The sequence below is a fragment of the Castor canadensis genome, chromosome 7 (genome assembly GCF_047511655.1).
Source record: "Castor canadensis chromosome 7, mCasCan1.hap1v2, whole genome shotgun sequence".
Lineage (NCBI taxonomy): Eukaryota > Metazoa > Chordata > Mammalia > Rodentia > Castoridae > Castor > Castor canadensis.
In genome coordinates this window covers 127,964,446-127,985,384 of record NC_133392.1, presented here as the reverse complement: position 1 = coordinate 127,985,384, position 20,939 = coordinate 127,964,446, and the positions used below count along the sequence as shown (strand labels likewise).

The 20,939-nt window shown below is 37.4% G+C and overlaps 1 protein-coding gene across 2 annotated transcripts in view; it reads right to left on the bottom strand.

Annotated features, from left to right (window-relative positions):
* Positions 1-145: 145 nt before the first annotated feature.
* The window catches only part of Gpbp1l1 (GC-rich promoter binding protein 1 like 1), a 52,294-nt gene continuing 31,500 nt past the window's right edge, over positions 146-20,939 (bottom strand). For both annotated transcript variants that reach the window (XM_074080272.1, XM_020157643.2), the window contains exons 6-12: positions 11,779-11,851; positions 10,722-10,915; positions 4,600-4,740; positions 3,546-3,704; positions 2,948-3,072; positions 1,877-1,979; positions 146-1,017 (exon numbers count right to left, since the gene is read on the bottom strand). In XM_074080272.1, the coding sequence (XP_073936373.1) occupies positions 865-1,017; positions 1,877-1,979; positions 2,948-3,072; positions 3,546-3,704; positions 4,600-4,740; positions 10,722-10,915; positions 11,779-11,851 (948 nt within the window). In that variant the 3' untranslated portion in view covers positions 146-864. The remainder of the gene's footprint in view (positions 1,018-1,876; positions 1,980-2,947; positions 3,073-3,545; positions 3,705-4,599; positions 4,741-10,721; positions 10,916-11,778; positions 11,852-20,939) is intronic.

The window sequence follows — 20,939 nt, the reverse complement described above, 5'->3', positions numbered from 1 at the left end:
ACAGGTTTTTTGCATCAAGGTTACGTGCTGAGAGGAGAAACAGGTGTGACTAAATCCAGATTTTCCCCCCAGACTTCTAAAACTATTTTCCATAAAAAAGAATCCACGCTCTAACTTTAAAGAAAATATAGTTCTCACAAGACAATCCAAACTGATGCAAAATATTTATTCCAAGTTAGTTATTTTATGCAGTAGTTTTCCCCCTCAAGACTTGTGATACCACCTTTTAAATCTGTAAATAATGTTATCAAAATAATCTTAATCTTTGAAATCTCACAAAAATTTATATTTTACAATCCACCCTGAATATCAAGGCTGCAAGAATAACACAACATTTCCTATATCCAAATATTTTACAGCTGTACCCAAAAAAGGAAAACAAAACAAAAACAAAAAACCACATATGCTTGGTTAAGGGCTAGGTTACCCGAGCAGCCAAAAATAAAATAAAATATCCAAATTATTAGCATTAATTTAATACAATTATAACTTCAATAGTCACTTTTCATTGACAATGATTGCTTGAGCACAGGGGTGAGTACCAAGTGCTAGCTGGCAGTTGAGCTGTGGCTGAGCTCTGTGCTGCCAGTTCCTACTTGTGCATCACCCATACATACTACTGTGTGTGTCTGTCTTTTATAAATCTTTCCCACCACACAAACTTCTCTCTATGAAGCAGATAACAGGGAAGAACAACAACGAAAGCTAAGCAAGCTAACTGCTTTCTCTTTGGGATATGATTATTTCCCTTGTGCACAAAATATTCAACAACATAGGAAAAAGAAAAAAACAATTTCTTTTGTGTATTCCCTAACCACACAAGCTGAGTTTACTGGGTCAGATTAACTGTGAGCATTTATATGCCTACTTCCAGGCATCGTCATCTGATGTTTCACTGCTACTTGTTTCCGTGTCTGAGTCCTCAAATTCTGCCTTACAAGCACTTCTCCAAGGGAAGAAAAGGCTGGAACTGCGGCTCTGCAAGAAGCCATTCTTTCCAAAGCCATTTCTTCTCAGCTGTGGTTGGCATGGGAAAGAAAAAAAAAAAAAAAAAAGAAAACCCATTAATGACTACACTGGACCATATGAACTGGGCAAAAGTAGGCCTCAACTGGACTGGAGACAGAATGTGAAGGGGAGGTCCTTCTAAGAGATCTTCTATGACCTCTTAAAATAGTGCTTTTCAAACTTTAATGTGCAAACGAATCATCCAAGAATCTTTTAAAAATTCTGATTCAGAGTGCAGTTAAGATTCCCTATTTCTAACAAAGTTCTGAGTGGTAAGATCTTATATGTCAGCCTGTATACTGTCCCTTTATAGGGACTTATCCACCTGTCATGCTTTAAATGTATACCACCAGAGTGTAAGTTCAATGAGGTTTGTAGGAATTTCATTTTAGTCATTTTCTTCACTTTTGTAAATCCTAGGCAGTGTCTTATTCAGAGAAATAATCCAAGCATTTGTTGAATAAATTTACATGGACCTTTTGGCTTTTTAGCTCTGGCCAGATTGACAGAAGAAACTACAGGGCTGGAAGCAGAGGATGGTCTGCCTTCTTTCCTAAAGACTGAGACTAAGACCTTAACTTTGGAACATAGCCTGTGGTTCTGATAAGGGGTTAGAGCTGTGAGAATGAAAAAACATGTTACTTTCTGGGATCAGCTAGTCATGCACTGAGTTTTTGTATTTACCAGTGGAGATCTCTATTGCCCAGAGTTTGACACCCCTTTACATTTCTAGTATGACAAAGTAAATACTTTCTTTTTCAAGATCTTTCTCCCACTTTAAACTATGTTTTCCTAAGGGAAAGTACTATCCTGACTCCTTTCTCTCCTAGTGGTTTAACTTGGTCTCCAGAGGAGGTTTATGACATACTTGCTCTGTCTTCATGTGGAACTCTTTGAGTTCATCCTCGGTAAGAGGAAGACAACTTTCATCATTTTCAGGATATTCCTGCCATCCCATTGCTTTCAATAACCTGGTAGAGGCAAAAGGACAGGTAAAGAAAATATGACACCAGTAAGCCTAAGTAGGCAGCCCACTACTTGACACAGAAAATTCCTGAAAAGGGGAAATGACTGTTAAAAAAAGAACTGTGTTGTTTTCTTCTCCCTAGTTGAACAAACTACTCAGATGCTTGTAAGTAAATGGAAGCTTTTCACAGTCGAGAGAAAATGAGCTGCTCAAATAGGCAGAAGAAGAACCTAAGGCAGCATAATGAAAACAACCCACTGTAAAAGGTCTGTGTCTCACAGACCAAAACAGAGGAAGAAATTTTACTTTTGCTCCTGTGGGCAAAGTAGCATATTTCTACATGTACCTAATTTCTCTTTCAATTTCTTTTTTCTTTGTGGTGGTATTTAGGTTTGAACTTAGGACTTCATGCTTGCCAGGCAAGCACTCTACCTCTTAAGCCACAACCCAAACCCCTATTAATTTTACATAGTGCTGTGGTTTCTCACATAACTTTGCAACCGCTTAAAAGTTCAGTTCCTGTGGATACAAGCTTCCTTTTACAAGGTACTGTTGTACTTGGTAGGCTCTACCTGGCCATCCAGTTGCCTGGAAAGCTGGCTGCCCTGTATTCAAGGCCTTCATTTAAAACAGATTCCATGTACTGGAGCCTCAGGCTTCTTAAAGATTCCTTAAAGGAATTATAAAAATTCCAAGTAATTGCTCACTTGGGCCAGCACAACAGTCCCTTGAAACAGGTTCCTTTCTCCCTTCTCTAATTGGAGCCATAAACTGATTATGAAATTAAACATGAAAACTTTGGAGACTGTGAAAAACCTGGCCAACTCTGTGAAAGAATGCCCAGTGGGCACAGGAAACCTGGGATACAGAATGAACATGGTCACACCTCTTTGTAAGCCACACTGAAATGTCTCAGTTGTGTTCAAGGTCCTTACAGACCACTCACAGCTTTCCTTGTGATTTCTTCCTCACCTGTGTTCTGCTTCCAGAGAGTGTGAGAGGGCCTCCCCTTCTTCCACGATGGGGAGAGAAAGACCGTTCTGAAGACAACTTTCTTCCCCATTTTCCTTTGGTTCGGATGTGCTGCTGTCTTCCAACTACAATAAAGAAAAGGAAGGACATACTTGGTTTATCAATCCTTTGTGGCAAAATAAGCAACCTACAAAATCAAGGAGTCAGAACTCAGGAAAGTGCTTTTCAAAAGACAACCTCAGCTCATAGGTTTTGCCCACTTAAAAATGGGGTAATGCTGTATCAACAACTGATTCTAAAATTTATATGGAGAGACAAAAGACCCAGAATAGCCAAGATAATACTGAAGGAGAAGAATAAAATGTGAGGGCTAAAACTGACTGACATCGAGACTTACTTAAGACAGTACAGTTTTGGCAAAAAATAGACAGATAAATGGAACAGAATAGAAAGCCCAGAAATACACAGCCAACTGATTCTGACAAAGGAATAAAGGTGATAAAATGGACAAAAGACAGTTTTTTGACTAAATAATATGGGAACATATATATAACAAAGGAAGACAAATACACTATCCCAGAAAACCCTATGCTCTTACATCCTCCAGCTTATCACAGTCTCTGCTTTCTGAGAAGTCTGCATTGCGGCCATCCTTCAGAGTCTTCAGGAACTCACTCTTGCGGTCACTGGTTCGACGGGTCAACTTGGTCAGACGAGAGGAGTTGATCTCGATTGGAGGGGTAGTGCTGGAGGGACTCTGGGCAAATACCACAAATAGATTGTGCCTGACAGTAAAGAGCAATAACTGGGATTCTCTGGGTCACTTCTACTGGCACTGACTTTCAGAATTTGCTAGCCTATTGATAATTCTTTTGCAAAAAAAAAAAAAAAAAAAACACTTTTTTTTTCTTTAATTTTTTTAAAGGACTTTTACAATACACCTTTTTTTTTTGGCAGAAGGGGGGTTTTAACTCAGGGTCTTGTGCTTGGTAGGCAGGTGCTCTACCACTTGAGCCACACCCACAACTCTTTATACTTTATTTTTCAAATAGTGTCTGGCTTTTATGCCCAGGCCAGCCTGGACCACAATTCTACGTATACTTCCCACACTGCTGGGACAAAAGATGTGCACTACCATGCCCCGCTTTTTATTGGTTAAGATGGGGTCTTGCTAACTATTTGTTCTGGCTGACCTAGATGGTGATTCTTCTGATTTCTGCCTCCCGAGATACTTGGATTACAGGTAGAAGCCACTGAGCCTGGCTGCCTACGCCTACTTCTTTAACCTTTCTGCAGATTACCAGCAGAATTCCAGTTTAAGGCAGACCAAATTTGGTTTATTATAGAGGATTTACCCCACCCAGCTACTACCCAGTTTTGATGCTAACAGGAGACATCAGTAAAGAAACAACTCTTAGCTAAGCATGGTTATAAAACAAAATGTCATTATAGCTACGCATCATACTGCATATCTTAGTGTAAGTAAATGAGTAAGAAATGGGATATAACAACTTTATTTTTGAGGGTTTTATTGTATAGCCCAGACCTCAAACTCTCAATCCTCCTGCCTCTGCCTCTGGAGTGCTGGGATTATAGGTATGCACCACCATATGCAGCTCAGAAATGGCTGGTCCTGCATTATCATCACTCACCTCTTTGGGAGAGCTTAGAACTGTGCCACCAGTCAGTACCACTGGTTTGGTAACAGAGATTGGATTGGTAAAAGCAGACTCCCGGCTAGAGGAAAAGGATCCTGATTTGTGTTCCACTCTGTTAGCTTTCCATGCATTGGGCTATATGGGAATAAAGTACATACCAGTCAAAACAAGTACAGAAACGGAAACTCAGCTTATAATATCATAAAACAAAGAGCAAAATATTATGTGGTAATGTAAGGTCCCAGAGCTTACCTGTCTCAATGTATTTTAGAGATATGCAACCTCATTTTAAATTTAGGCATTTGAAGAATAAAGGCAGATAGGTAACAGAATGGCCATGGGATGTTTACAGGAATTTTTCAAAAAGATAGCTCCAGTTCAATCAGTCTGAGAGGTGCTGGGATGATCAAAGTTCAACTTTCTTTACTGCTATCTCTCAAAGCATTTAATTACATGTATGAAATTTGTGAAGCAGAATTTCCCCTTATTTAACCTAAAAATGTATTCTTTTATAGTGTGACTGCTAACTTCCACAAAGAAACACATCAGAAAAATGATGTTTTCTAGGGACTTTGATGGCAACAGGATAGTATCATGCCAGGGTGGACACTATAAATGGCTGGACAATCCTGGTTTAGTTCAGAGGCCCTTCTTTTGGTTACTTTTGTGGGGTCTGACTACGGTCCCAACTATGATGGAAGCACAGTTTAGCTGGAATACTCCATTATTTGAGTTAATCACACTGTCTCAGGAAACCAAGAAAAGATGAGGTAGGTCAATGGAGTGGGACTGAATCAAGTGGAAAACTTCTACTTATTTTTCCAGAATGAAACCATTAGAACCAAGAGACCTATGGGAAAAAGAAAGGGTCTGAGTGAAAAGAATTCCTTTCCATAGTGCTTTCTTGGATAAGGAGTGCTAAAGAAGATACAACAGCTTTTAAGCAGACAATTAACTTTACTGAATACCTACCACATATTGGTGCTTTCCATATTGTTTAATTCTTAAAACAATGAGGTGTAAGAATTATTATGGTGACTTTATTTCTTAAGAGAATGATGAGGGCAATAAAATTATGTAATTTTGTTCAAGGTTATTAAGCTAGTATAACATGCTATTGCTTTTTATTATCCTACAATGCCTCCAAAGACAACATGTAAGTACAGGGGAGACAATGTTAATGTTCTTTTTTTTTTTTTTTGGTGGTACTGGGATTTGACCTTAGGGTTTCATGCTTGCTAGTTGGGGACTCTACCACTTGAGCGGCTCTGCCAGTTCAATGTTCATGTTCTTATACTGATGAAAACCACAAGATGCTTATGTCAAGTTAACTATCAAAGATGATTTATGATTTCTGCAGAATTACAGAGTATTATCAGAAGCCCCATGACCTTGGGGCACACAAACACTTGGGTTTCTGCCGCAGTTGCACAAAAAAGTTGCTACCAAATAGCTTACAAGCTGATACCTACTTCTCAGCTCAATTTTATCCCAAGTAATTTTAAACATATACTTTTTTCAGTAACTTAAACATATACTGCCTGTTCTTAGATAAAATTATGCCCCATATCTTTTTATTATATTATGTTGCAGTTATACAATATAATTATATTATATTGCAGTTCGAAGCTAGCCCAAATAAATAGTTCTGAGAGCCCCTACCTCGAAAAAAACCTTCACAAGAAAGTGCTGGTGGAGTGGCTCAAGGTGTAGGCCCTGAGTTCAAGCCCCAGTACACCTCACCCCCCCAAAAAAGAATCCACCAAAGCAAGCTAAGCTCTATATCTACCATACTTTTCTATTGAACTTCTTTCGTCTTTTCTGAATTCTACATATGCCCATTGCAGTTAATCTTTCTAATAAGTTATTGTTTATCCTACAAACTTTTCTGAGTAGTCACTGTCGCCTATCTTTTTGCTTATTCCCAACTGTTTACTAAGACTTAGTTCCCTGGAACACTTACTCCTCTCCCATTTTGTACATGTTCTTTCATAAATAACCAAATACCCCTCTCAAAGGCCAGCTTTCAAAAATGTGTCTTCTTTGGGGAATGATTTTTTTTGTTTTGAGTACTGGGATTTGACCTCATAGCCTCATGCTTGCTACATGGGTGCTTTACCACCTGGGCCATGCTCCCTCCCCCAGTCCACTAGGAACTCCTGTCAGTCTTTATAATGGACATTCTACAGTGTTCTAGGCTCAGTATTATTCTGCTTTTATCTTTTCCTAGTTGAACTGCATTAGAAAAAGTTAAGTTACAACCATCCAATCAAGTTTAAATTGTTAAAATTAGGTTAAAACTGTATTTCTACCCTCAAACTTTCTCCTGAGCTCTCATAAAGGCCTCCATATTAAAGGTCTTATTTCTCTACTACATCTGCCTTTACTCAAACATGGCATACTGTTCTTCCATTTCCAGGGGGGGATGACTAGAATTCCCTATTCACTTTACTTGCTCTTCAATAAACTGTTTTTTGTTTTGTTTTTTAATTATGAGACTTGTAGTAAAGTATCAAGCTGTATTCACTGAGCCAAAATGGGATGTTAGCAAATAATTTTTCCACATGTAGCATACTATCTACACTGATGAGTTCATTGGTTAATACTGTTTTTAAACTTCCATTTACTGAGTAATTAGGATGTCCCAGGAACTATATTTCAAGTACTTTTAAAACCTTAATCTCATTCTTTTGATCTAATTAATACCAATTTCTTGTTGAGAAAAGCTCAGCAAAATTAAATCATTTGCTCAAGATCTCCCCCTCCTACTCCATCTCTCCTCCACCCTTGACTGATAACAGGGCTAACATAATGTTAAGTAAATGAGTTATGATTTTTATTCTGGCCAGTGCTTTGCTCTTTGAAGAGATTTATGAGATCCTTAAGGACACAATGACATTGTCTTACTCATTTTTATGTTTTCTACAGTTTAAAACAATGCTTGCAGACATCTCAAGTAAAGTAACGCTTAGATAAATGGGGTTTTAAACTTGTAAAGTAAGCTGGCATGTTCATAACAGGCACCATTTATTGGCATTTAATCTATACCAGTTTTAAATACTTCATAAAATCTCACATACTCCTTACAACCAAACTTACAAGGTGCGGCTGAAGGTGTGGCTCAAGTGGTAGAGCACCTGCTTTCTAAGTGTGAAGCCCTGAGTTCAAATCACAATCCAACAACAAAAAACAAAGAACTTACAAGATGGGTATTACCACCCCTATTTTATTTAAGAAACCAAGACCAAGAAGTTAAGAAACTTGCCCAAGATCATAAAACAAAGGAGCAAAATGCAATTTGTCTGTTTCAAAGCCCTGCTGTTAACTTCCATGATAGGTAACTGCCATAGTTTAGATCTGAAATGTCCCTGCAAGTCCATGTGTTGAAGGCTTGATCCCTAGCCCATGGTGTTACTGGGAGAGGATGGAATCTTTAGAAGGGAGGGAAGCCTAGTAGAAGGAAATAGGTCACTGGGGGTGTGTTCTTTAAGGAGATACTAATACCTTGGCTCTTTCCTATCTCTCTCTCCTCTTCGCTTCCCAGCCACCATGAGACGAACAAGCCTCCTATGCCACACGGAGAAATACTGCACCATGATGTATTACATGCCACGAGCTGAACTGACCATGATCCTTTTATGACCTCTTTTTTCAGCTATATATATATATATATATATATATATTTATATTTTTATATATATATAATGGCCATGTTGGTGACTGAACCCAGAGCCTTCCATATGCTAGGCAAGCACTCTATCACCAAGCTACATTCCCAGCCTTTCAAGTATATTTCAAGACATCCCCAATGGCTTCTGCCTACAGATTTCCTTTATCTTTTCCCTAACCTGACTACTACTTACATTCTAGGTCCTTTTAAAAATTGTTTTCTGATAAAGGGTCTTGCCATTGTGGCCTAGGCTGTCCTTGAATTCAGCATATAACCCAGGCTGGCTTTAAACTTGTTACATAGTCTATGTTGGCCTCAAACTCATGATTGTGCTGGGATTACAGACATGCCTCACCACACTTAACTACTCTATCTGGTCTCTTAAAACCTCAACTCAAAGGTCACCAAAGTTTTCTAATTGCTAAGGTCAAAAAAACTGTTTTTCAGTTATTGTCCTCATTTTGCCAGCAGTAAGTGATGAGTGTTGACAAGCCCTGTTGCTATTTTAAACTCACATGCTGGGATTTCTGTGATAGTTTATCCCTTTTTTCTGTGTCTCAATTACAGTTTCTCTATACTGTCTGCTATTGTTATTTTCCCATTCTTTACTCTTGTCTATCTTCTTGTGTCTTGCTCATAATCTTTGTTTTTTCTTTTTAGGTGGGGGTATAGTACTGGGGTTTGAACTCAGGATCTCACACTTGCTAGGCAGGTGCTCTACCACTTGAGCCACTTCCCCACCCCCCTTTTTGTGTGATGGGTGCTTTCGAGACAGAGTCTCACGAACTATTTGCTAGGGCTGGCTTCAAACTGCCATTCTCCTGATTTTTGTCTCCCGAATAGCTAAGATTATAGGTATGAGCCACTGGCACCCAGAACAGATACTCCTGCATATTTCAAAAGCTTTAACATTGTTATTGTAATAATGTCTCTCCAATCTTAATATTAATTTTGTACCAGTGCTACCAGGGAAAATTAAAATGATTCATTCACTACCCCTCAAACATGCCTAGTGTTTTCTGGTTTTAGAACTTATTAAGCCACCTTTTCTCTTAGGTTGTAGAACATTCTCCCAAGTGCTTTTTTGCTATACAAATCTGGATATCCTACAAAGACCAGTTTAAATTACAGTTTTTTGGCAGAACTTTCCCAGATGATCACAGTCTAAGCTGATTTTGCTCCTCCAAACTGTGCAAATACACAGTATGCAACTTATTTAATCCAAATCTATTTACAATGTTATTAGAATCTGTTGTTTTCTTAATGACTTTTCTATACTGTTATATCCTGCCATTCTTTCAACACAAAGATCATAGATGACACTGTACTTTTTTGTATTGGTCATAAATACCAATCACACTGCTTGTGCAAAATGGAAAGTGAATTAATGCTCACTGGCTTTCCTCTAACAACAAAGTAAATCACATTTGTTTTTTTGCAGTGGCTGAAATTCATCCAGGGAATTATTCTGTGTTTAGGTAAGGGAGCTAGGGATACATACATGAACATCTGAAGTCTACCCTCAAGGAGGTTACATATAAGAAAACAAGTAGATGTAATAAAGTATAGCTGTCAAGAGACACAGAATGCTATGTAATCATAGATACAAGGACTAATTAGATCTTTGCATGTATGTGATAGAAAAGGATTCACAAAAAGGATGGCATGGCATGAAGAGCAATTTCCCAACTAAAAGAAAAGAAGTAGTAAAATGGAAAAACCAGATGACTGTACTGAGGCTATTAAAAATTATACATGCCTTCAGCACTTTGAACACTATAGGACCGGGAAGTGACAAATAACCCATGGGCCTAATCTAGCCTGAAGCATTTTTATATGGCTCAAGTTAATTATCTTTGCATTTTTAAAGGGGATATAAAAATAAAGATGAAGATGAAGAATCCCTACCACCAGCAATATACAATAAAGACCATAGATAAGTAGAACATATTATTATCTGGCTCTTTACAGATTTTTTTTTTTTTAAACTAATCCCCACTATAAATGGTTTAGAATCCATTGAACGGATTTAGGAAGGACTATGACATATTCAATTCTTTTTTCGAAATGGAGTCTATATTGTCCAGGTTGGCCTCAACCTGGCTAAACTCATCTTTAATCCTAAGCTTCCATTGTTTTGCTAAGGGGAATGAGTGAGGAATAAGGGGGAAGAGGAAAGCAGCAGACAAAGTATTCAATCTCGAGTGATCAGATGGATGGTAATGTTACTATAAAATAGCGAATTAGGAGGAACAGGTTTATGAGATGTAGCTAATTCAGTGGACTGCTGCAGAGTCTGGAGCCAACAGTACAATACTATACACATAACTGGCAATGAATGAACATTTGGCGAGTAATTCAACAGGAAAAAACAAATACTGTATGTTTTCTGATTTATTCTCAAACCTCTGTTGCACAAGGTGCATACACTGACTCCAAACCATACCTTGGAAGGAGGTGGTACAGGCTTAGGAACCAGGTTCTTATAGACACTTGGGACTATGGTTGATGCTTTGTTCCCATTTGCATGGTGAGATCCTGGTGAGGTGAATGCAGCAGAGAAGGCGGCAGCAGGATCTTCTTTGGAAACTTTTTTGATGACTAGCATCTTTGAGGGTTGCTTGGCACTAGGTGGGTTTTCTATGAAACACAACAGAGGAGACACAAAACAATGTCATACCCACTGGGTAACACCTGTTGAGTATGATTTATACAAAGGCCTCACCTGCAACAAAGGTTAAGACAAGGGAACAAACATTACCCAGTGCACATTTCACAGATATTCTAAAAAATGGGAACTGTGGGGAAAAAGGAAGCATATGAAGCATTTGATACTAAGGTCATAAACTAGTCAGAAAGCAACAAAGATGTAACAAGTCACTCAGGGGGCACAGCTAACACAATATATGACCAGTTAAGCAAGACCAGACTAAACATGAATATAGCTAAGGGCAGAAGCCAGGTGAGGTGTGTTGGTTCATGCCTATAATCCTAACACTTAGGAGGAGCCTGAGGCAAGAGGATCATAAGTTCCAGGCCTACACGGGCTACTTAGCAAGACTCTCTTTCAAAAAAAACCAACAAACAAAATCAAGCCAAATTGAACCAACCAACCAACCAACCAACCAACCAAAAACAAACCCAGTGTAACAGCTCGTTGGCAAGGATATATAGTAATAGACAAACAACACCCCCCCCAAAAAAAAAACAAACACCCTAACAAAACCCTGTTTCCAAAATTAGGCCTCTAAAAGCTTTCAGTTGTCTATACTCCAACTCCGATACTGTGATTACGCTTCAATGGTATTTTGTCAGGCAATATACCATCTAAGTGTCCTTATCAAAATTTAAATTGGTGAAGAATTAAAAGGTGTTAGCTACCCTGGGCAAATGGATGAGATGAGAAGCAAGAAATAAGCAAAAAATGGTTTTTTTTTTTTTGCTCCTCTCCTCAGTAAGAAAAAATTGAAAGTTGTGTTTTTAAAATGGCAAAATCTACCTACCCCACACTCCAGAAGGGGTCCCAATAGGTCTGCATAGCTGATTCAGTTTGCCAGCTTCTGGATTCAAAGAAGGCTAGGAAAAAAAGGATATGAATAGTTGATACAGAAAGCTGTTCATCTGGCCATTACCATGGAACCTATCAAATATTTACAAATGAGCACCACTTACTAATTTAACACTGTGTTCAAAACAGAAAATGTTGAAATGCAAAATCAACAGGCATTATGTTAATTTTAGGCTCTCTTGAATTTCATTTTTTTTTAAATAAACAGACTAAATGTGCAAGTTCCCACCTTACTATAGGGTATATATGCCAAATAATGAGACACAGAAGGCAAAATGAACAAGAATGTGGATTTTTCTCAGATTAAAGGGGCAATCTGGTCAGTGAAATGTATAGTATTCTCTGTAGTTCTAAGACTGGATCAGGACAGAGCAGGCCACTTGCCAGGAACTACACTAGGAATATGAAGGTAAGTAAGAATAGCCCTTGTTCTCACAGGACTAATTCAGGCAGGAACAGATATTCCCACTTGAAAGAGAAGTGCTACTAAAAAAAATTTAATTCCGAAGCTGGAAAATGGGTGATTCCAAGAACAGAAAGCTTCTGGAAAGCAGGAGTAAGAATAGAATATTGAGACATCTGCAAATAGTTCAGCATGAATAGTGGTAGGAAAAGAAGGGGGCCTTCTGTAGAGAAAGAGATGTCTAGCAAGTAGGCAATGGCCAGCTTATGAAGGATTCTTTTTAAGATTAAATTTTATCCTATAGGCAATGGGAAACCATCCTTCATGTGATCCAGTCATTAATTTACAGGTCATTCTAGTAGAAGCTTTAAGGATGGATGAGAAGCTTAAGCATCATTATCTCCATTAGGAGATAAATTCCATAGCCCAGGAGAGTAATGAAGACAAGAGGAATAGTGGAAGATGAAGATGGAGAAGAGCTAAGAGCAACAGACTAGACTTAACTAGTATGACTTAACTAGGTATGAGGATGTTACTGATGTCCAAGTCTAAACTTTACAGTCTGGGAATGGAGTAGGAAAATAGCTTTCAACACAACTGCCCATAGAACACTAAAGAAACAAAATGCTACCCACATTCTGCTACAGAACTGAGTCAGAATTTCTAGGGGTGGGAATCCAGCTGGTATATATTTTTTAATCAGTCAAGGTGAGAACCACTAGACTAGAACAAGTACAAATTTAATAAGACTACCAAGTCACTATATAAATGGATAAATCAATGACAGACTATCAAGGACCAATACAAACATTCCTCTAGAGGGAATAGTAAAGACAGAAAGTGTTTCCATGGATAAAATCTGTGGTTATTTTATTTCGATAGGCTTTTTTTGCTGGTGGTGGTACTGGGATGTGAATTCAAGGCCTCATGCTTGCTGGGCAAACATTCTACCACTGGAGTCACTATGCCAACCCTTTTTGTGTTGGGTATTTTTGAGATAGTCTCACAGACTATTTGCCTTGGGCTGGGCTTGAACCATGATCCTCCTGATCTCTGCCTCCTCAGTAGCTAGGATTACAGGTGTGAGCCTCTGGCCCTCAGCTGATAAGGACATGCTCTTAAATCATATTCTATTCTTGGGCTCTCAAAGCTACTGCCCCTATTTATGCAATATCCTTGATCTCTTTCCATTGATCTTATAAATCTGATGCTCCTCTTCCCCATGCTCCCTTACCTTCTAGAAATAATCACTATCTTGACTTAAAGTGATCAATTCCTTTGCTTTTCTTTTAGTACACAAGTAAGTATCCCTCAAAACTTCCTACAGGTTATCTACTTAATATTTAGGTTACTTAAAAAATAATCTTAGGGGCTGGGACCTTGACTTGAATGGTAGAGCACCTGCCAGGCAAGTACGAGGCTGAGTTCAAACCTCAGTACTACAAAAAAAAAAAAAAACCAAACCTTAAACTTATACTTCTTTATTTCCTATAAATTGGTAAGTGGTTCTAGAAGCTACAAGAACCACCCCCCCCCCACCGCCTTTTTGTTTTGTTTTCAGAAGGCACACTTGGTAGTTTTGTGTTCTTCCACTGAGAGACATATACCATCTGGGCATATGGGTGTGGGGTTTTGGGTTTTTTTGATGCTAATACTGATGCTCAAAGCCTAAAACTACTAACTCAATATAAGGTGCAAAACAATGATCTTATTTTGTAATTCCTTTTTTATTAGCTCCTATACTTCCATAAAAAGGAAATTCTCATCTACTACTTGAGTGATGCAGTGGTACAGTTTATATAGAATACAGGATAGATACATGCTTGCTCCTAAGATGAGGGAGGTGTCATTGCAAACTCACAGATCTAATCATGCTTGTTATCATTTAAACCTTGCAGTTTTCTGGAATCATTTTGATAGAAATTTAGTTATCTTTCATTATTTCTCTATTTAGAATGAAAAAATATTCCAAGCTTATCTTATTCCTGCTCAGAAATAGTATTTCAAGATCACAATCTAGGAACTAGTTGGCTGGCTGTTCACTGACGGGGCTGGTAATTGTTTTAACTTTTTCCATGGATGGTACTTGGAAATATATCTTCAGATTATTCTCCACTTACAATGGTGTTACATCCCAAGAAAACCACTGCAAGTTGAAAAAAAAAAATTTTTTTTTGAGACAAGGTCTCACTATGGAGGCTGCTGTCGAACTGGTGCTCTTCCTGTCTCCATTTCCCAAGTACTGGGGTTACAAATGTGCAACACCATGTACAGACGTAAGCTTAAAATATCTTAAGTCAAAAATGTATTTAATACACCTATCCAACTGAACATCATAGCTTAGCCTAGCCTATAAACATGCTCACAACACTTATATTAGCCTATAGTTGGGTGAAATCAACACAAAGCCTCATGTAATTTGTTGAATACTATGCTGAAAGTAAAAAAACATAATGGCTATATGGATATGCTTTTGCACACTGTAAAGTTTTGAAAGGTCAGCAGGCTGATTCATCATAGTTAGGGACCATCTAAATTCAAAGACAAACACCTCATAATTTATCATTGATATTTCCAATCTTAGTTGAGTACTTGAGGTTTTTAACAGAACATCTTATCTTGTATTTGTATTTTCTTTCTTAAACACAGAATTCTTATTCTCAAGAACACAAAATAAAGAATATCATATATACTTGCTTTTGTACCATCACACAATCTCAGAATAGCAATGTCAATATATCACCAATATGATTACTATAACAATCTTTTTGGATGAGCTTTCCTTATTTTCTCATTTAAGAAGTAGTTATAATTCAGAGCACATAGGTATTATGTGCTCTATTTTAAGCTTCATTTAGTCTTAGTTTTACAATTAACTTTTTTTTTTTTCTTTTCAGTCCTGGGGATTAAGCCTTGTGCATGCTATAAAAGAACTCTATCACTAAGCTATGTCCAAACCCAATGACCATATATTTAACATTTATCATCATTCTATTCTTTTTTGGTGTTATCTTTCTGGTTGTTTGAAGCTTGTTGTCTAAGGGTAAGTGCTGAAAAAATATCCTTGAGTTTGTACACTTTTTTCCTGTTTGTGACCTTATAACTGAAGATAAGCTTGACAGAGTAGAAAATCCTAGGCTCACATTTTCTTTCCTTGAGTACTTTAACTATTATTCCATTCCCTTCTCTGTTATAAAGCTTTCCTGTCTAAGTGACCTGATTTTCTGTCTCTGACAAGTCTTTTTGGATGCCTAGAAGATGTCTTCATCTCTTCCTCTTCCTCCTCTTTCTTCTGTCTGCCGTACTTGTTAAGATATTTTTCTTTTTTGTTCAAGTCTATTATTTTATTTACTTAATAGTCCTATGAATCGTACTCAGGGCCTTGTGCTTACTAGGCAGGCACTCTACCACATTAGCCATATCCCCAGCCCTTTTTGCTTTAGTTATTTTTAGGACAGGCCTACTTTGGACCTTAATTCTCCTACCTATGCTTCCAGAGTAGCTGGGATTATAGGCAAGTGCCTGCCTAAGTCTTGCATTTTATGGTTATATCATAATGGTTGGATGTTAAGGCTGTCCTTTCAAATTGTTGTTTCAATTTTTAACTGCATTTCAGGATTTTCAGAATTTAAGCTATTCCTCTGTTTTGGTGTTCTTAAGGGTTGGGGGTCCTATTACATACTGGATCTCTTTTGCCAAACTTCTGTGTTACTTTTTCTTAGTTTTAATTTTTTATCTATTCATTTCTTGTCTTCTCTTGAAAAATATTACTATTCATTTTTTTGGGGTTCCTTCTTGCTTACTCTTCACTTTTCTGGAATTTTTCATTACTTCTTTCCAGAGTCCTAGCATTTTAGATTATGCTGGTTTTTTTACATAATGGCATCATTTTTAAGACAGGTTATAATTTTTGCATATCTTACAGACATGCTTTGCATTTTTTTATTGTGATACTCTGCTTCTCTCTCTCTCTCTTTTTGATGGTATTGCGGTTTGAATTCAGGGACTCATCCTTTCTAGAAAGGTACTCTACCACTTGAGCCATGCCCCAGCCTTTTGGCTAGCTTTTCTAATATCCCATTCTGTTGTATTCAAAGACTGTGCAACAATACAGTGACTTACTTTCTTTAATGTCCTGGTTGTTCTGCTCCCTTCCCCCTTTTATCTGAACTTTCCCTTTCCTTTGTTTCTATTGTCTTTGTGCAGCTCAATCTGGATTGTATTTCCAACAGTTTGTCCTCAGTGAGGAGCTTTGTTCTGGAAGGGAATATTGGGTGGTTAGTATGAACAATGGGAAGACTCTTTGCTGCTTCTGGTAATTTATTGCTTTTAGTTCCAAAGTCATCCCTTCTGTCTACTCTGTGTAAATGTTACCTGGCACTTTTAAATTCTTTCCTTGACAGTTGGCATGCTTGCTTTTGTCACTGGATAGCACTGGAGAGTTTTGCTTCCTATTCTAGTGTGCTTACTCAGCAGGCTCCTGTAGCACCTAGTTCCTCAAAGCCAGGTTCTAAAGTGCAATTGAGATCTGAGGCAGCAGCTTCCCTTGGCACCCCACGAGTGCTTTTGTAGCAGAGAAACACCTCCCATGAATGGTTTTTCCAGGTACTCTAAAGAACAGATTTCTAGCACTACTCCCCAGAGAAGCTCCTTGGTAATTGCTCTGATGATGAGTGAGCCATGGCTGACTCCTAACAAAGTCTGAACACAATGAATAATAACAGCTACCATTTAAAACATTAAGTGTCAAGGTCTATGCTGAGTGTCTCATGTATATTATTCAATATAAATAATCATTACTCCTTACTTTTATGCTGCAAGATATATATTACTAGCTCTAAAACTTCAGGGACAATTAGGACGACTTGGCCCAAGGTAATAACATAGTTATGAATTACATTAAAGTAATACAATTTCAAAACAAAAATATCTAAGTAATATAAAGCAAGATAATATAAAAAACTGTCAAGTTAATTACGTATTCTTAATTAAGTGAATTAATCCTTAATCCACTGTTGTTGTTTTTTCCAGTAGTGGGAACTGAAACCATGGTCTCACACTTGCTAAGCTAGTGCTCTTACCACTTGAGCTATCATTAATTCAGCTCTCATTAATTCACTTTGGATAGGTATCTTATTTTGACAATTCCTTCTCCAGTATCTCAGTTCTAATCCTTTAGATTTAACCTCACAAACAAGATGTTTTACAACATAAATGTCCATCAACAAGAAAACAAACATAGTATATTTACACAATAGAGTTATTTACTACAAAGTAGTAAAAAAAGATTTAGCAAGGTTTCTCAACATGTACCACTGACACTTTGGGCTGGCTCTATTGGAGGCTATTCAGTGTACTGTAGGTGTTTAGTAACATCCTTGATCTCTACATACTAGATGCCAGTATACAGAGATCCTATCCAAAATGTCTCCTGATATTGCCAAATGTCCCTTGGGGGAGCAAACATACCCCCAGTACAGAACAACTAATTTACAGCCATATGTATCAGCATATAAACAGTTTTAGAAAAAAAAATAGTAATTTTAATTATAAAGAATTATAAGCCAGGCGAGGTGGCACATGCCTGTAATCCCAGCACTTGGGCAGAAGGATCTTGAGTACAAAGACAGCCAGAGCTACACAATGAGTATAAGATCACATAGTGACACTTGGCTCAAAAAAAAAAAAGAGAACAGAAAAAGAAAAAAGTTAAAAGTTTTTTTTGGGGTGGTACTGAGGTTTAAACTACCACTTGGGCCATACCCTCAGTCCCCAAAGTTAAATAACATGCAAAATGCATATGAATAGACACACATAATAAAAGATTTTCTAAAACATGACTGAGGATTTTAAAACACTGAAATCAAAATGATGATTACCTCTAGGAGAGAATGAGGAGACCTACATCTATAGGACTATTTTGTCTCTTCTAAAAGAATGCACAGAGCACATTTGGCTAAATGCTATATTTCACAAAGTAAAGTGATGTGCATACTTGGTAGTTTTCTCTATACTTTTCAATACATATAAAATAATTCATAAAAATATAAATTCAAAATAATTTGCCTGTCTGTTTTCAGGTTTGCTTTGACAGCAAACTTCCCTTTAAATCAACTAGCAAGTGAAAACAATGACACCGCAACATTTTTCTTCCTGTTGTTGATTCACTTCCTACTAGGACTGATAATGGAATTGAATTTAAACTTTACCCCACATTATTTTTGTTACAATCGTCTCTATTTGTACTAAAGCACAGAAGAAACTAAGATTACTACAGACCCAAATAAGCTTGTTTTCTATACGTTCAGTTGTATATTGCTATAAAATATAGTTTAAGCATTTCATGTCAGATATAAATTATATTATCATCATTATGGGTTCACTTAATTATGTGGAATAAATGTATAAAAAGAAACTTGTTAAACTGTTCCCTAATCTTTCTTGGATTCCTACAACTTTTTGTGGGACTAGGGTTTGAACTCAGGGCTGTGCACTTGCAAAAACAAGCATTCAGTTGCTCAAGCCATAACATGTAAGTAATGAAAACTATAATGTGGTGGTGTAGTTTCTGAACTACTGTGCATCTAGAACATTCTAGACAAATATTCAGTGTGTCAAGGCACTTCAGAGTTTTCCAAAGATAAAATTTTTAAGCTGAGGGATAGAAATTCACATTACTGTTCAACATTTAAATCAAGGACCCTAGGATACTTTCTGTACTTGGGAAAACAGGCATTAATGTCTAAATTTGACTATTGTTTGGTTGACTTTATTAATTAGGTTACTGAAATGGCTAAAACCTAGTGACCAGATAATCTAATGTGCTACTTTAAAAACACCAATGGCTAGGTAGGCATGGTAGCACACACCTGTAATTCTACCTACTCAGTAGGCAGAGGTAGGAGGATCACAGTCCAAGGCCAACCTGGGCAAAAGCATGAGACTCACTCTATCAAAAATGAAACTCAAGCAAAAAGGCTGAGGGCAGGACTCAAGTGGCAGAACACTTGTCTGGTAAAGCAGAAGGCCCTAATTAAAAATGCCACTACCACAAAAAAGCTGCACTGTTTAATCCAGTAAATCTAGTCAACTGTGATTCACAATGAGTACAACATATATTAAGACACCTGGTACAAAAAGTAATGTAAATTACCTTATTAATAATTCAAAGTTATCAATTATATGTAAGAATGACAATATAGTGGATGTACTTGGTTAAATAAGGTAATTAAAATATTTAAAAAGGTACTCCAGAACCTCAATTTTTGATTTATAGGCTAACTTAACACATAACAGTATCAAGTTTTATGGAATGAAAAAAAATATATATATATAGGCAACAGCTAAAATACTCAAAATTGCATGTTTATACCTTGATGTAATTATTTTATATAACAGAGAGCAAAATACGTATGAAAAAACCTGTTAAAATTTTAAAAAACAATGTAAGATGTAAAACTACACTTTAAAAATACTTTTGTTGGGCTAGGCACCATGGCTCACATCTGTTATCCTAGCTATTGGGAGGTTCGAGGCCAGTGCAGGTAAAAAGTTCACAAGATCACATCTCAACTAACAAAAAAGCTGAGCACTGTGATACATGCCTGTCATCCCAGTTACAAGGGAAGTATAAATAGGAGGATTTTAGCCAGATCTGCCTAGGTATAAACCCTAAAAACTCAAGCAAAATGGATTAGTGGTAGCGTCTGACTAGCAAGCCCCAACCCCAGAACTGGCAAAAACAACAAGAAAAAACATCCAGGATTTTATTTTGCTTGCATTAATAATTTTATTTTGAAAAACTACATTTTGGATTTTGGGCTGGGGGCATGACTCAAGTGGTAGACGACCTGCCTAGCAAGCCTGAGGCCCTGAGTTCAAATTCCAGTACACACATACAAAACAAAACAAAAAACAACTATGTTTTTACACAACTATAATTAGATTCTGAAACTTATAAAACTTAAGGGATAATTGTTTGGTTTTTAATTCCAAAGGCATAAAGATGAAAAATGTATTAAGAGTTGCTAAGTGGGAGAAAATATTTGCCAGCTACACATCAGACAAAGGACTGATAACCAGAATATATAGGGAACTTAAAAAACTAAATTCTCCCAAAACTAATGAACCAATAAAGAAATGGGCAAGTGAACTGAACAGAACTTTCTCAAAAGAAGAAATTCAAATGGCCAAAAAACACATGAAAAAATGCTCACCATCTCTAGCAATAAAGGAAATGCAAATTAAAACCACACTAAGATTCCACCTCACCCCTGTTAGAATAGCCATCATTAGCAACACCACCGACAACAGGTGTTGGCGAGGATGCGGGGGAAAAGGAACCCTCTTACACTGTTGGTGGGAATGTAAACTAGTACAACCACTCTGGAAAAAAATTTGGAGGCTACTTAAAAAGCTAGACACCGATCTACCATTTGATCCAGCAATACCACTCTTGGGGATATACCCAAAAGACTGTGACACAGGTTACTCCAGAGGCACCTGCACACCCATGTTTATTGCGGCACTATTCACAATAGCCAAGTTATGGAAACAACCAAGATGCCCCACCACTGACGAATGGATTAAGAAAATGTGGTATCTATACACAATGGAATTTTATGCAGCCACGAAGAAGAGTGAAATGTTATCATTCGCTGGTAAATGCATGGAACTGGAGAACATCATTCTGA